General features: G+C 36.6%; 1 protein-coding gene across 3 annotated transcripts in view; it reads right to left on the minus strand.

Moving 5' to 3' along the window:
- The window catches only part of LOC121673295 (mRNA-capping enzyme), a 172,197-nt gene that overhangs the window by 18,087 nt on the left and 138,296 nt on the right, over positions 1–15,814 (minus strand). Inside the window, exon 14 of one of the 3 annotated variants that reach the window (XM_042046488.1) lies at positions 15,673–15,739. The exons of the other annotated variants lie outside the window; for them this stretch is intronic. Within the exon in view, the coding sequence (XP_041902422.1) occupies positions 15,673–15,739 (67 nt within the window). The remainder of the gene's footprint in view (positions 1–15,672; positions 15,740–15,814) is intronic. 3 annotated transcript variants of the gene reach the window in all.

Raw genomic sequence — 15,814 nt, forward strand, 5'->3', positions numbered from 1 at the left:
ATTTGAGTGCTCTGCTCAAGTGCTACACTTGCGTTTGAGCTGCTGTCCTCCCCTACCTACCTAAGGCCCAGGACCAAAACAGCTTTGATTCCCTAACAAGTACAGCTAAAAACATTTGTTTTGCTTTTCACATGATGTAATAGCATTTCAAGTAATATCATAACCCCATTCCAGAGACAGCCAGTGACACTAACAATTCCATCCAGGAAAAAAAAAATCCTTAAAGGCTCTTCCCTAGAAGAATATAGATAAGAAAAGGGAAAGAACAACGAGGTAACAGCAATGGCAACTCTGTAAATGTGTTGTCTAATAAAGTCAAAGTGTATTCTTATACACCTGTAATGTGTATAAGTAACTTGTAATGTCAAACTCATTTCATTAGCATGCTTTAGATAAAACAGTTGTATGTACCTAATTCTGCAGCTGAGAAGTCCAAGGTAAAAGGGAGTTGATTTGTCAGGCAAGAGTGCACACAGTGGGGAAATTCATGAACTGAAACAGAAAGCCATGGTTTGTAGTTTCCTGCTATAACTACTAGCACTAATTACTAATTAGTAATTAGCTAGTACAGATTTTTCCTTAAAGTTCTGAATGAAATATTAACAAGCTAGTAATTAAGTAATTCAGGGTCTGTTTGCTTTAGTGTTTGCATTAGCATTAACTTTAGTATTGTAAATCCAAAACCTGACTCATTGATTTATAAACATCCTTGTAAATTCATCAGAGACATCCTCTGCTTTCCTTCTACTGAAGTTAAATTATTCTGAAACCCCTTTCTATGCATTAATGGTATCCAAGGTGTAACAGGTGGAAAGAGAATGTAATGATGTAGTAAAAGGCAGTAATTGTACCTCACATTATTTTCTAAAAGAACAAAACATTCTTGTCTCTAATCCTGCTTTTGCATATTCCTTTACATTGCTTCTATTATAGACCAGCCCCTTCCCTACACCCCATAAAGGTTTAAAAGAAATGCTACAACACATAGTTCATCTGCTCCTGCAACAACCACCATGCAATCAAGCATGGCTAACCATGACCCACTAATGAAATGAAGCAGAAGCTGGGTTGCACTTGTGTGTATCACTGTTAAATTACACCTGGGTAGGTTAATGTACGACACTAATGGGGCATTTTATTTCTTGTGTGGTGCAGCAGTAACACACAGGCAATGGGCAGCTCCTCGGGGCAGTGAGTACCACAGTCAGAATTAACCACCTCTGCAAGACTGCCCCGAGCCCTGGGCTGGGTCAAGAGGTTCAAGAGCTCTGTTTGGCTAGTCTCACTCCTTCCCACTTAAAGCACTGTCAGGGTCTTGGCTGATCCAGTGAGAGTCCATGGAAGAGTTCTGCATGGTTAAGTGAGACATCTGTCTTTCAGCAGACCCCAAGTCATTAATTCTGTTCTGAAACAATGCTGACTTAACTACTTCACGCATGAAAAACAGACAAAAATCTCTCATCATTGCTGGTACAGAATCCAGCACAGCATCTCATGAATCTACCACTGAGAACATGCTCAAATATTTTTTATTACAACACATTAAGCTAAAATCAATAGATTCATTTACTGAAATGGATTTAGTACTTCAGCTAACCAAGGGAAAGTAACACTTTTTAAAAAGAAGTGACATTTCATTATAGCATTCGGTTGTAAACTCACTGGCAGAAATTTTTCTGTATACCAATTGAACAGTAACTCACTGAAGTTAGTAACATAAAAACAAAAGTGCATATTTATAGTTCCCTTCCCAGTAAATGAAAACATCTACAGTTCTCAGCAATAAAAAAAAAGTCTCTGCACAATGGTTTTAACAATGCTGCCACATGTCTGATCTTTTCAAATATTTCTAAACTATTTTTCCCACAGATATAACATGCTATTGTCTCTACAATCAACCTTTTTTTCATTTGGAGAGAAGCAGAAGTGGCATTTTGAAAACTTCAATCTGCTGAATTATAATAGCACCACTGAGTTCTGTTCTTCACTTTTATTCTCGCTTCATACTAGAAAGACAAAACCACAGTGGTTTTACTATTCTCAAGCAAAAAGTAAATAAATAATGGTTTTGTTGACTATTACATAACAAGATACTGCATCACTATTAGCCAATCAAGTTTTAATATCTATTTCTCTCTCAAATGCGAAACTTTACCAATACTATAATCATTCTGGAAAACTGCCAAAGAAAGGTATATGTGACCCTTGCAATGAGAATTGTGAAAACAAATGTGATGAAATCATTTAAATATTTTACTGTAAATTATACAAATAGAGAAACAAATTAAGAATTCAAAAAGAAATATTCTTACCTGATTTGTAAGCTGTACTGTGTATGTACAGCTTCATTTTCCCCTAGGATTACTGCTTTGTAGATATCAAATATTATATATTTTTTTTTAATTGTACAGGTGCTATTTATCATTTCCTTGGGTAGGAGATCAGCATCCTTCTACTTTTAATAGAATGAAATCTCATCTTTTTGCCTACAGGCCAGTCTTTCATGGGCATAAAATCTAGTTAAGTTACATCTTCCTACTCATTTGCTAACCTTCTCCAAGAGCCACCAACTTTCTCATCAGAGCTCTAACAGACCCTAAGCTTGCAGGACTTATCTGGTTTTGAAGACTTTTATTTTAGGATAGAAATAGTAGAAAAAATGGATATCTGAAAATCAATTACCAGTAGCTGAAGTAACAATTAAGCTACAGGACTTGTCTGTGGGGAATACTATACTGGAAACGCTCACTTGCAGTTAAAACAGCAGTACAATAAGAACGTGGTTTTACTCCAGCCTTTAATCTCATACTTAGAAAAGTCCAGAGAGAAAGGCAAGATGAGTATTTGCACCATTGTATTACTTACTTAAAATTTGGGAGCTAGGTTCTGTATGCAATGCACAGAGAGAGACTGGCACCTCTAGAAAGCAATTTGAAAGATTCAGTGAGGCAACCATCAGCCACTTCTCTTAGAGGATCCCTGACTCACCCTTGGATTCAACTGTTTTCTACCACCTATACAAGGAGCCTGTGGGGTCCACAGTGGCTGAAATTAGATCATGTAACCTTCCTTATACGTATTCTAATTAGACAGGATATTATCTACAACCCCTTTTCCTTTCAAAGCTGATATCCTGCATAATTATCTCATTTGATATTTCTTCTACTTTCTGTGTTATTGTTTGCAACCCTATTCTTCTTCATTTATCTAAATTTAATCAGCATTTGCCTTTTATTAGCCCTAAACCAGCACACTACCTCTCAATACGATAATTTTTGCCATCAACTGTTTTTTCTCCAATCTTATCAGTATCTGACATTTAAAATATTTCTCATTCATTATATTCACTATTCATTTTATATATACTATAAAGAAAGGTCTCAGAAACAATTTCCTAGTCAAAGAATTTCCCTATTATACCATCTCTCACCCTTTGCAACTTCAACATCTTGATTTATTCATGAGTAATTTATTCTAAAGACATTATCATCTGCATTTCGCAAAGGTACTACAAGTTCAAGCTCATTTATCAAGTTCAACCTCATTTGTTCAGTTCAGATTCAAAATAATTCACCTCTAAAAAGCTTAATAAATTTAGATACTCTCTGCCTATAAACTGTGTACAGTAACAATTTGCTTTCTTTTCCCCCCTCATGCCTGATCTTGGCTGATGTTCTCATTCTTTAAAACAATAAACAACTAAGAAATGGTAAAAAAATGCCTAAAATATCATTTGTTGTCCGTTTCAATTAGAATTAATTTCTAATAGGGTCTGATTTTTATAATTTTACTTAGAATCTATTTTTTTATTTTTTCTTTCTCTGACTGTTATCATGCTACTGCCTTTATTTCACTTGCCTCCACTACCAACAAAAGCCTCTAAAAGAGAAAGAAAAGATGAAGAATTTATTTCAAAAATCAGAACAGATTAATAAAGAACAATTATGATCACAAACATGTCATGAAATGAGTATTTTCTGAAGGAAACAATAAAGATACACAAATTTAGGACACTACTTTCTCTGAGAAAACAATTATCTACAAGAAGTTTCCTAAATTGCCTAAAACTCCAAGAAACTTGAGCACACTACCATACTGTCTAAGTATTATATTATAGTCAAAAGAAAATGCAAATGCAATCACATTTATGGAAACTAAGCGCGGGGATGTCTACATCAAAGAAAAAAAACAGTCCCTACTGCCACTCAGTCAAGCATAGGAGCTGGCCCCATAAACAGCTGTTGTCATCAAGGTATCCTCAATTATTCAGAACAAATTACACTCTCTATGTGCAGAGGCACATCCAAACCAGGTTTGACAATGCAGTTGTAACAGAAGAACAGCTGCAGGAACAAATTACCATGTTCAAGAGCTTAAAATCATCATGGACAAATCATTCTCACTGCCAGATGATTTTTGTAAAACATAAGAAAGAAAAACAAAAGATGGTGCCAGCCCCAAATCACCCATGTATGGGTGGCAGAACACTCTCAAACACTGAAGCTTGTGAAAGCACAATGTGACAAAGAGGACGAGGACAATAGCAAAGCACCACTTGCACTACAGCATGAGCAATCTGGCAGTTTTACAATGACCTGATCAGTTATTCCACTGTGACAAGTATGAAGGCTCAACGCAAAGCAGATGAGAAATATCTGCAATATCTATGCTCATCTATTGCTAAAACAAACCTTTCATTTCCAAGATCTTTCTCAGCAATTTCTAGTTGGTAGTGAGCAATAACTTTATGGTTCAGAAACAGAGCTTAAGCCTTTTGTTTTGCCATCTTTTCAAAATGGAAAATAAACGGTCTATTAATGTGTTATTATAATGAGACATAATCTGCATGTTCTAATGCTCACATTTATCACAGTATGTCTCCATGGGCATAGGAAAGCTACCATAAGCACAATTTGCTTATCGCTTTGAAAATCCAGTTTTCTGTATGACTGTGCCTCTCAGAATGGTATCTGTAGGGGGTCAACAGTAAATACTTGGAAAATTACCAATAAGGTAAGAAAGCAAATGAATTCAAGAAGAAGAAATGCTAAGACAAAAATAAAAAGAAAATAATGAAAACTAAAGTCTCATGGCATATACATTAGCTACTAGTGGTTTCAAATCTCATTATCTATCAAATGAAAGGAAACCGGAAACTCCAAATCAAACATCTGTAATGTGATAAAAACGTGCTTTTTGGCTTAATCTTGTGGGTAGCATGACAAAAGTTCGCCAACCAAAAGAACTGAAGAAAAAAATACTAATGGTGTCAGAGATTAATTTTGGAGGCTTTTCCTAAGAGTCAGTGTTGCTGCTGGATCAGGGGCCACAGACAAGACTGCAGGGAAAGGGAAGGTATGAATGTTAGATAGCACGACTGTGAATTCCCAGCATATATGCAAGTGTTGTTTCCTCGGGGATCCTGTGCTGTATGCTGTTACACACCCTCTTCCCTTATTAATGCACAACAGTTATACCCCATTTCACACACTTACAAAGTCTCTTGGCTCGTTTATATCCAACAGCTACTCACAGGCTGCTCTTCTTTCAGCCTGTTACTCCTGAGCTTTGCTACTAATCTAGCCACTTCTGCCACTTCCAATTTCCTTTCTTCTTTGCTATATTTCTTTTAAAATTAGTTATATGACTCTGATCAATCTATAAACCTCTTGAGTTTAAGAGACATTCCTGAGAACACCAGCTTCTCTCAGCTTCAGTTAGACTCACAAATTTTTAGATTAAGCCAGAGATGCTTTATTTTCAACATATACCGCATACTCCATTAAAAAATCCATACTGTGTCATTACGGGAAAACAGCTGCAGAATGACTTCAAAGTGAAACACCCATCTTTCTTCTCCTAAATAAACATTTCAGTGAAGAAAACACAGCATGTTCTTTGAAAGAGGACCATAGGATCTCTGGAATATAATGCAATTCTACCTCTTCATGGAAAAAAGATGCATCTTTTAATATTTTTTGTATTATGAGAAAAAACAGATGCTTTCAAGGTAAACATTTAAGAAAAATCCCAAGTTACTAAGAACGGAAGTACTGACAGCCTTGTATAATGCAAGTTGTGGTCAAAGCCATCGGAAAAGATAAGAAGGAAAAACTGACAGGAATACTGTATGTTCATACAGACTGAAATTAAGCTCTATTCCATCAGTAACAGCAGAGGTTCAGAAACATCCAGCTGTAAAATTTCCAAATAAACACAACGAATTTTTTATATCCTTATGAACTAGTTAAGTTTCACAGCGGTGACTGCTTATACTCCAAAATGTCACAGAACCTGAAAAATTCAGGTCAAAAGGGGCACCCAGCCAACACCCAGTTCAGCCTCCTGCTCCAGGCTGGTTAACTTCAAAGATGAGGCAGGTTGCTCAGGGTCTCTTCCAGTTAAACTTTGAAAATCTCTACAGACAGAGTTTTTACAGTGTTCTCAGGAAACCTGCTGCTGTGCCAAACCAATCTCCATGCAAAACTTTTCTGATATCCAACTGGAATTTTCCTGCTTGTCCTTCCCCAGGCATCTCTGAGAAGCGTCTGGCTCTCTTTTTTTCTGCAACCTCTCTACCCTTCTCTTCTAAACAAACCCAATTCCTTTAACCTCTCCACACAGGCCACATGCTCTTCCCTTCGCCATGACCTCCACAGGGGTCACTCCAGAGGGGTGGCTTCTCCTGCCCCAGGGAGCCCAGAACTGAGCACAGTTACCCCAGATGTCTCTCAGAAATGCTTGAGCAGAGAACAGGGACCTTCCTCGACCTGCTGGCAATGCCCTGGCTAAGACAACCCAAGGTGTGGTTGACCTTTCCCAGTGCCAGGGCACATGGCTGGCTCGGCTCAACTTATGGCCACTGGGACCTTCAGGTGCTGCTCTGCAGAGCTGCTGTGCAGTCACTCAAGACTCCAGCTCACTCTGCCCATGATGCACAACCCTGAATTTGCTCCTCCTGAACTTCTCGAGATTCCTTTGTCAGCACTTGTTTTTCTAAGCTTTTTGAGAAATGAAGCATGATCACACTGATTTTGTATTGCTAAGAAGCATTTGTAAGCCCAGGAAAAGGAAGGCTTGAAAAAACTGCAATCTGTTCATTTTGACAATACTCATGAAAAGCACGAAGACTTTTTTTTCTCTGCACAGTTAACATAGAGGTAAATAGAAAACAACAAAAAAACCCCAATAAGTTAAGATCTACAAACAATTAGCTATTATTTTAACCTTTCCAGAAGGCTTTGTTTACCCTATGCTTGCCATAAACAAACTTGGATTGATTTTCAAAAAAAAAAAACTACTAGGAGCTGAAATAACAAAATCTGTCCCCCCCACACCCAAAAAATCCCAAAAACCCAACAAAAATCATAGTCCAAAACCAAGGACCAATTATTCTATCTTTTTGGCAACAACATGAGAAAATTGCAGAGGTAATATTTGTAATTCTGTGGACTTCAATGGAATACTGCATGCTTTACAGAGAACCATTGAGAACCATTTTTTAAACTGAATTCATAGCTATAATCATGACAAAAACCAAAATGGAGCCCGATCCATCAGAAGAGAGTCACTGTATAAATTATAGCTCATTAACATTTTGTTCTTAGGGGCAGCAATTGTGACAGCATACAGAATCACTGCTTCAGTTTTTGCAGTGCTAATGCAGATTTTGTAGTTATTCTCTTTCTGTTTACATCACCAGTTCCTAAGGCTAGATTTTTTTTAAAGTATTTTATTTTTGCCCCTTAATATGTCTACAGAGAATAAATATGTCCACTCTATGCTGGCTTTTACTGTAATATAAATGAACATATATAATATATTACTATTTATTTCTATTATTGGTGACTAACATTCCCAGGCAGGACTAAGAGCTCTAATATTCCAAGGTCTATAGAAACACACAGGCAGTCAGGACCCCTTGCCCTTAAGAGTAGCAATTATGATAGAGAAAAGCTGCAACAAACAATGTCAAGATGTAGAGAAAGGTAACGAAGAAGTTAAGGGATAAAGAATTAAGCCATATGCTTTTTTTCTTTCCTAATTAATTCTCAAAGTAATGGTTCAAAAGTGCCTTTCTTTTCAAACTGAGCTAAATTTGATACCTTTAACAAACATGTAATTTAGGAATGAGCAGTTGGTGATTTTTTGCTAGCACCTTACATTTTCTAACTTGCAGTTTGTGCAATAAATTCTCCCTAGCACCTCCCGCACCTTCTTTACAAGATATCAACCGTGTGGGTAGGGCAGAACCTCCCAGAGATTCTGTTACTGCTCTCATGAATTCAGAATTCAGTTATTGAATATGTTCAGATTATTATTTAGGACACAAAGAAAGGCACCTTGAGCTTGGGATAGAAGATTCCAAGACGTCTAAGCGCTCTAGGTTCCATCAGGTTCACTTCGAGTCCTAGAGTGTCCTCCTGAAAACCCTCTCGCTGCTGAGAATTATTAACTTTAACGTAAAACCTTTCAGCGTTCCTGCCAAAGGCAAACACAGTCCGTAACCCTATGCCAGATAACTTTTCATGTATCTCAGAGAATCCTGAAGATAAAAAAAAAGATGCTGAATTTGACTCAGTACTGTGGAATGATGTAGTATCAGTGCAGAAGAAAGGAAAGAGTGGAAAAGGACAGGTGCAGGCTACAGAAGGCATTATCTCAGCATTGTATGACTTCCCATGAGAAGACTGTATATTGTCATCTTGTACCAATAAACACTACGAAAAAAGCCTGAATTCCCACTACACTGAGAAATTTACTTCGAAAGATTATCTCTTAATCAGCCCTACTTTTTAAAGTTTTGGTGCTAAAACTGTTTCCATGTGTTGATTTCTGCACGACACACACATATAAGTGGCTACCACAAAAGAGAGAATAACAAAAACAAAGAGAAGGACTTCCTTATGCAGTTTCTCAACAGCCCAATACTAGCAATTCCAGTGGTGCCCAGTACAGCTTCTACAAGTAGCAAGAGGATATGGACATCCTGCTCTAACATCCCACAAAACTCTATAAAACGTAAGAGCCACCCACCAGTTCTCTTGGAAGACTGTTAACAATAAGTACATATAATTAATGTTGATTACTTTACCCTAAAGATGCAGTTTGAACTTCAGAAGAGGTAGATTATATAGCTTTATCCTCATTCTGTGTGTTTTAATTTAGAGCGACCGTGTTCAATGAAATGTAGGGACTCAGATTACCTGGATTTATCTTCTTCTTTCACAATCATCAAATCATATAATTATCACATTCCTTCTCAACACTGTCAAGGTATTTGTTCCTAGTGGAAGTCAGATCCAGATCTGTAGATCTCAAAGCATTCTGCACCTTTCAGAATGAAATTATTTCGGTCCAGCATAACCCATTTATTATCCTATCATTACCTTCCTAAAAGGTAAAAAATCATCTTCTCCTGTTTTCATTCCCCTCACTGTTCAAGTTAACTCTGCTAATGAGAAGATGAAACGATCCTTCTCTGACACTATCTTGGTAAGCTAATCAAGAAGGTTACAACTATTTGTGTTTAATTTGACAGGTCCCTGTTCAACCCAGTGATGTCTCTTTCAGTTTGAAATTACTTGTCTTCAGTGTGAACAACCAGAACCACTTACAGATAAATCTGTATTTCTGTTTTCTCAGGAAAATCTCACTTCAGAGATTCCAGGGCTGTACCATCTTCAAGCTGAAGACATGATTTCCCTGTCATATTCTACGGCCTTTCACATCACAGAAAACACAGTAACAGCACAAGACAGTAAGAAGGTGAGATAGGCAACAAAACCAAAATTCAGGTTATGACTTGACCATGATAAATGAGAAATTCTTTTGCTCTACTGTTTGCTCCGGAAGTGAACACAAAAACCTCTGTGATAATGTATGAAAGTCCAGTAAGCAAAGCACCAAATGATTAAGACACCAACATAGTCTTAGTGGCTGTCAAGAGGCAGAAAGGGAAAACTTTTGAACATTTTTTGCTAAAAGACTGTACAGACCACACTGCTACTGTGGAACTCCGGTTGGACAGAAAGTGACTGTGTGGTGAAAGTTGGACTAATTCTCCCCCTAAATTTGGAGTGGTCTGAAGAGCTGTACCCTAAACAAGGGTATCCCAAGCTTTGGGATCGCTAATTGGTAACAGAAGTCATTATCACCCAGGGAAGAAAAACATGTCGGCTTCAGTTGAGAAATCAGCAGCTTATCCTACCTTAAAAAATAAGCTCTTAAGAGCAGCAAGATCATAAATTCATTCCTGTTCCCTCTTCAGGAAAGGATTGTTTGGTAAATTGTGGCAAATCATTTCAGTAATCAACCACAGATGTTTGACATTGCTGAAGGAGTAATGAGTGATGTCTGACCTGGTTCCCAGACATCAGTTCAGCCTGTGTGTTTGGACAAAGGTAAGGGAGCTATGTTCATGAGGTTTCAGCTCTTGGGAACATTACAGTAAATTCTCTGGGGTGCTGAGAAGTTGCTTGCAGATCTTAAAGTAACGGTGGATGTATTTGTATCTGGAGAGTCTACAGGTTTTGATGTGATATGATCAAAGAAATTATTTTAGGGTGATTACCTGCTGCAAGGCCTCTCTCTGGCAGAACTTTACTATGCTTTATCATGTTTTAACTTAAAAGTGTATTTGCCGAGGGAAAATGAGGCAGCTGGACAAATAACAGCTGAGTACCAAACAACATTCCCAGAGTGTAGGTGGTCAACTTAGCTGTCTCAGCAATCACCAACACTGTTCTCAAGTTTAATAAAATCACAGATTTGGGCTATTGAGGTGCAGGTCAGAGCAGAGATCTTGATTCCTTGCTAGTCCTTGACAGCAAGACTGCTGTAACTCCAGCAGCAAATTTCCCAGAAGCAAACTTAAAACTCAGAATCTTTCCACTGGGATCCTATCATAAAACCAAAATACTAACAACACATTATTTTCATAATATTCTTTTCAATGTAACTGTCCTCATATTCTATTAAATCGAACAATTCTATTTTGAACAAAGTAGTAGTTACTATGAAACTTTTAATAACTACTCTTAAAATACTAAAAATAAAATCGTAGTAATTAATCTTTATTTAAATGGTAATTTAATGTGCTAAGAAGGCCAAAAAATGAAACTAGTCATTAGCTCATAGTAAAGACTGCCAGAAGCTTCATTACTTATTAATAATGGAGAACACAGTGTACTGAACCGCTTCCCCTAACCCCAGAAGCTACTAGGAACTAAACTGCAAAAACTGACAATCCTAATAAATTGATTAAGCATTATGATTTTCTTTATAGATATAATTATTGCATATAATGTAGCTAAGTTTTCATTGTAATCTACACTGATCAAATCTCAAGTTTAAAAACAACATGTCAAAAAAGCCCAGTAACATACCCTTCCATTGGGCAATTATTATGTATGCTGGGACAATGGTTTTAGTTACTTCTAATAAACACAACATTTCTATGATAAAGTTTTTGCTTTAATAGGTTCATTGTTAGCAAAAAAAATACTAACAATATTTAGGGAAAAAAGATACAAGAAAGCTTGCCAGCTAATTTCAGCTGATGACAATACTTTATCTCCTCGATCAAGATTATCACTTACACAAACCTTTTTCATTTCATCAAATTTCCAAGAGATACTTAATAAATACAGCCACTTAAGATCCAAAGAAAGCTGCAAATCATTGCATTGCTACAGAGTTTTTTGAAAGAAAGCAGCAGTGTATGACAGTAACTACTACTGTTACTACTATGAACACAGCTTAAATGGGAAAAGATACTGAAAGCAAACATTTATGGTGAAACTGTTCTACAACAACTTTGAATGTACATTAGAATTAAACAATAATTTAGAATAATTTTATTTAGAAACAAATTAAACTATTAAAAGTAACTACCCTCTATTGAATTGATTCCTTCAATATAACCTTTAAGAACAATCCCCTGGAAAAAAAATGAGAAACCACTACCACAGCAGAATTTTCAAATAATTAATTAAGATTCTCGGAAGTTAACTGAAACATCCATCGTTTATATAAGTCACTGAACTTCCTGAAACTCACTAAATATTACACTAGAACAAGAGCAATCACAAACACTGTGCAAAAACTTCAAAGTTCTATCATAAACTCTGTTCAAAGCAGCAACATACAAAATCCTGCAATACCTACGAACTAGCACATTATTAGAAAAGTTAAGTTCCAGGCAGGGAACTAGCCTCTAGCCAGGAACTTTCTTCCCATTTCTTGTATCCATCTGCTACCAGATGCAGGATTCAAAAGCTCCAGGAGTAAATGATTCACATTTCTCTTGCATAATGAAGTACAGATATCAAATACCTATCAAGCACAACCACTGAAAGCAAGTTAAGGAGGAAGATCAGGTAATTTCAGTTAATCTTATCAGTTCAGCTATGTCTCAGAAACACTATAAATATTAATATATATTAATGAATTATTGATATAAGAAAGAAAGACATAGAAAAATCATCCTAGAAGAGATGTTAGTATTTCAAACTCTTTTCCCAGAATTGCCGTCTACAGTTTTTCATCATCAAAGACATTGGTGCAATTACTTCTTGCACAGTTTTGGAAAATCAAACTTGTTTGCTTTTGGGAAGGGATACTTTGATAAGGAGATTTTCTTTTTGCAGTTTTGTAAATGCACATAAATTGAAACATGAATTTATGAGTAATAGCATGGCAGTTTATATGTTTATTATGAATATTTCAAAGACCTGGTAACATTCCTACTTGTCCAACTGAAAGTGCACTAAAATGCACTGGAAGTACTGCTGCCTAATAATGGTCCACTTTGAGTAATAAATCTACACTGGCAGAGGACTGTAGTGGTTTGGGGCATTCCTTAATGCATACATTTGGCAAAAAAATGCTATATCTTAATAGAATACGTAACACTTGCAAATGAACATGAGTGGGTAATTTATATAAAGAGAGAGACCAATCTATCACACAGTGTGTAAAAGCATATTTGAACTAAAAGGTTATAAAGACTCTGCCTTATATATATTCCAGGACTATATGTAGCTCACTGGTCTTTTAACTGATGGGATCATTAGCAAATGCATATTAAACACCTGAAGAAGTGCTGGGGGAAGAATGAAAGAAACCTGTGTCAACAGTTATGAAATATCATTGTGTATCTCCAGAGTACATAAACTTCTTTTTGCAGGACCAACTCAATGTGAATTATCACTCCCTTTTCCTTTTTTTGTGGTGCTGAAAATCTCTATGAAGTTGTGACCCCATCACTCTATACTAGTTCCTCCTGCTGCCATGCAGCAAACATCCCTCTAGAATCTCAAGCAATCAGAGAGGAGCCTCAATTTCAAAAGCTTTTAGTCTGTGTTAACTACATGCCATTTCCCAGTTGAAGGTAGTAACAAGCCACACCTATCAGCTCACCACTTCAACACTGCCTTTAGCAATAGAAGCAAAGCAAAGCAACAGTGTGCAAACATACACCCATATATATGCCTGTAGCTCCAAAAATAAGTTACATTTCATAGAATACAGCTTGTGGAAGTACCTTATTCAAACATATCAATACAGTAATTAAGTGGAAAATAGGCTTTGTTTTTTGAAGGCAGCAACTGAAATTTGATTATCCACTTTACCTATTCTATGGCAAACACAACTCTATGGTCTAATTTAGGATAAGACTACACCAGTGATGTATTACCAAAAAGTCTAGTATTAACTTACTCAAATTAACTGTATGTCAGGTATTTACCAAGCATTGTGCCATATATAAAGAACTGCAGACACAACAGAAAACACTACTGTGCCCGTATCTTCAACACTATGCCATCCTCTACCCTAAAAAAGGCAACAATAGAAATACATAATGGTATGTAGAACAAAAAAAGAGGGTATTGATTGGAGATACAGGTTGGATTCCGGGAGCAATTAAATAGATTAGGTTTCTGTGGTTTGGAGGATGCAAGATGGGGTAATGTGGAGAGGAAGATAAAAATCAGGAATAGAGAATGACTGCTTACCATTTCTTTTGACATAAGGCCTAGGTTGAACCAAAAAGAATAATTTGGCAATAGATTTAAAAGAAATAAAATAATACCTTAACTCACAATGATGCTATGGCTTTGTACATTGAAAATTTAGTGAAAAATTTAGTGAAAGGGAAGGAAGTACAACTGAGTCTATTAAGCAAAAGGAACGCAGATACCACTTCCAGCAGAGAAGGCCCTGCACGCAAATTGCAGGAAGCTGTCTGCATGCTTTGTATTTATCCTGTTACTGCCCTCTTTCCCAAAGCATTTGCTAGTGATCTGCCACTCAGTCCTGCAGTTGGATCCTGTACAGCATCTCTGTGCAGCTGGCCTGTGAGCAGAAGGGCCCTCCCTGGCCCCAAGTATTAGGAGGAGTACCACTGCTGACTGCAAGTGGCTGAAAGCAAGTGGGGCATTCACCTCTTCTCTCTCACTTCCACCCAGTGGACTTAAACTCTTCCCAGCCATGGAGAAAACCTCCCATATTTCTACTTATTATACTTATATGTGGATGGAGCAGGTAGAAACAGAGCCTCATTTAGAATGGGAAAACAGTTAAAGAACTTTAATAAAGCTTTTAAAGAAGCACTAGTCTGAAGAGTTATCAACAAAAGTATACAAGGTTATTTTTTAAGAAACTTCTGGCAAGATGTTTCAGGCAAGTAACATTTTAATTGTTTGGTTACCAGCCAAACTGAATAATACACGTGTAGGAACTAGGGAGATGAGAGAAAGGGAAATAGGAAGATGAAAAGCATGCATTTCTTATTTTAAAGTAATTTTAATACAGTACCAAGGTTTAAGGTATAAAAAATATTTGCTAGATACAGTTGGGAATACTGTTTAGCAACATAATTAGGGATGGGAAAAGAATACATCTGAGTTCTAGAAATTGTTTCATTTTGATGTAAAACAAAAACAAGGCGTTTAAAATTCTGAAGCACAAGCATATGGACACGATGGAGCAAACAATGAAGCTAAGAGTGCAGAATATGTAAAAATTACAGGTATCATCTAGGACATGGGAACACTTCAGCATTCTAAAACAGACACCACATTTCCACATCGCAGTGTAATGGCTGACATGCTAATGCCTCCCTCTCTTTGTTCTAATGAAAATACCAATGATACTCATCAGAATCAGTCCATATATCCTCATAAAACATTTTTGTTTGCAAGTGACAAGACAATAACTAATTAGCAACTGGCAATTAGAAACATGAAACTATTACAGTTCCACTGAAGAAAAAGAAACAGTAAGTCATAAAACACAAGATATTTTCCAACAATTGTATGAGTCTTTCATAATAAATCTAATAATACTGGGAAAACAATCTGTGCTTTTTACTGCAGAGTCTTCCCTGTCAAGGATCACTTAAAGAACTACAGGGCTTCAAAAGTGGCTTTGCTTTGAAATGTCTCTGACAAGAAAACCTTCTGGTAATTAAACCAGAGTCAAAATTAATCAAAAAATTATTGGAAAAACTAAACTTCTTTGACAAGTTAAGTGCACAGATTAAACCAAAAGCAAACCCAGATTCATGGTATGAAGTCATATTGGTAACTCGAATTCTTGAAGTTCTCTAAATCATACAGAAGTGAAATAATTGAAATAGCCCCCTTCCCCACAGTTTATTAATCGTACCTTAATTTGTGCAAAAGGTCTGTCAAAGTTTCCAACATAAAGAAGACCAACATTCTGGGTGAGTAGCCTAAAAAAATGAAAAAAATCTTTTAAGATATCACTTTACATGCATAAGTTTTTTCTGCATCTGCAGTAATTGTTA

The sequence above is a fragment of the Corvus kubaryi genome, unplaced genomic scaffold, assembly GCF_017639235.1.
Source record: "Corvus kubaryi isolate FWS band 111438036 unplaced genomic scaffold, C.kubaryi_AGA036_p1.0 65329, whole genome shotgun sequence".
NCBI classification, from domain to species: Eukaryota; Metazoa; Chordata; class Aves; order Passeriformes; family Corvidae; genus Corvus; species Corvus kubaryi.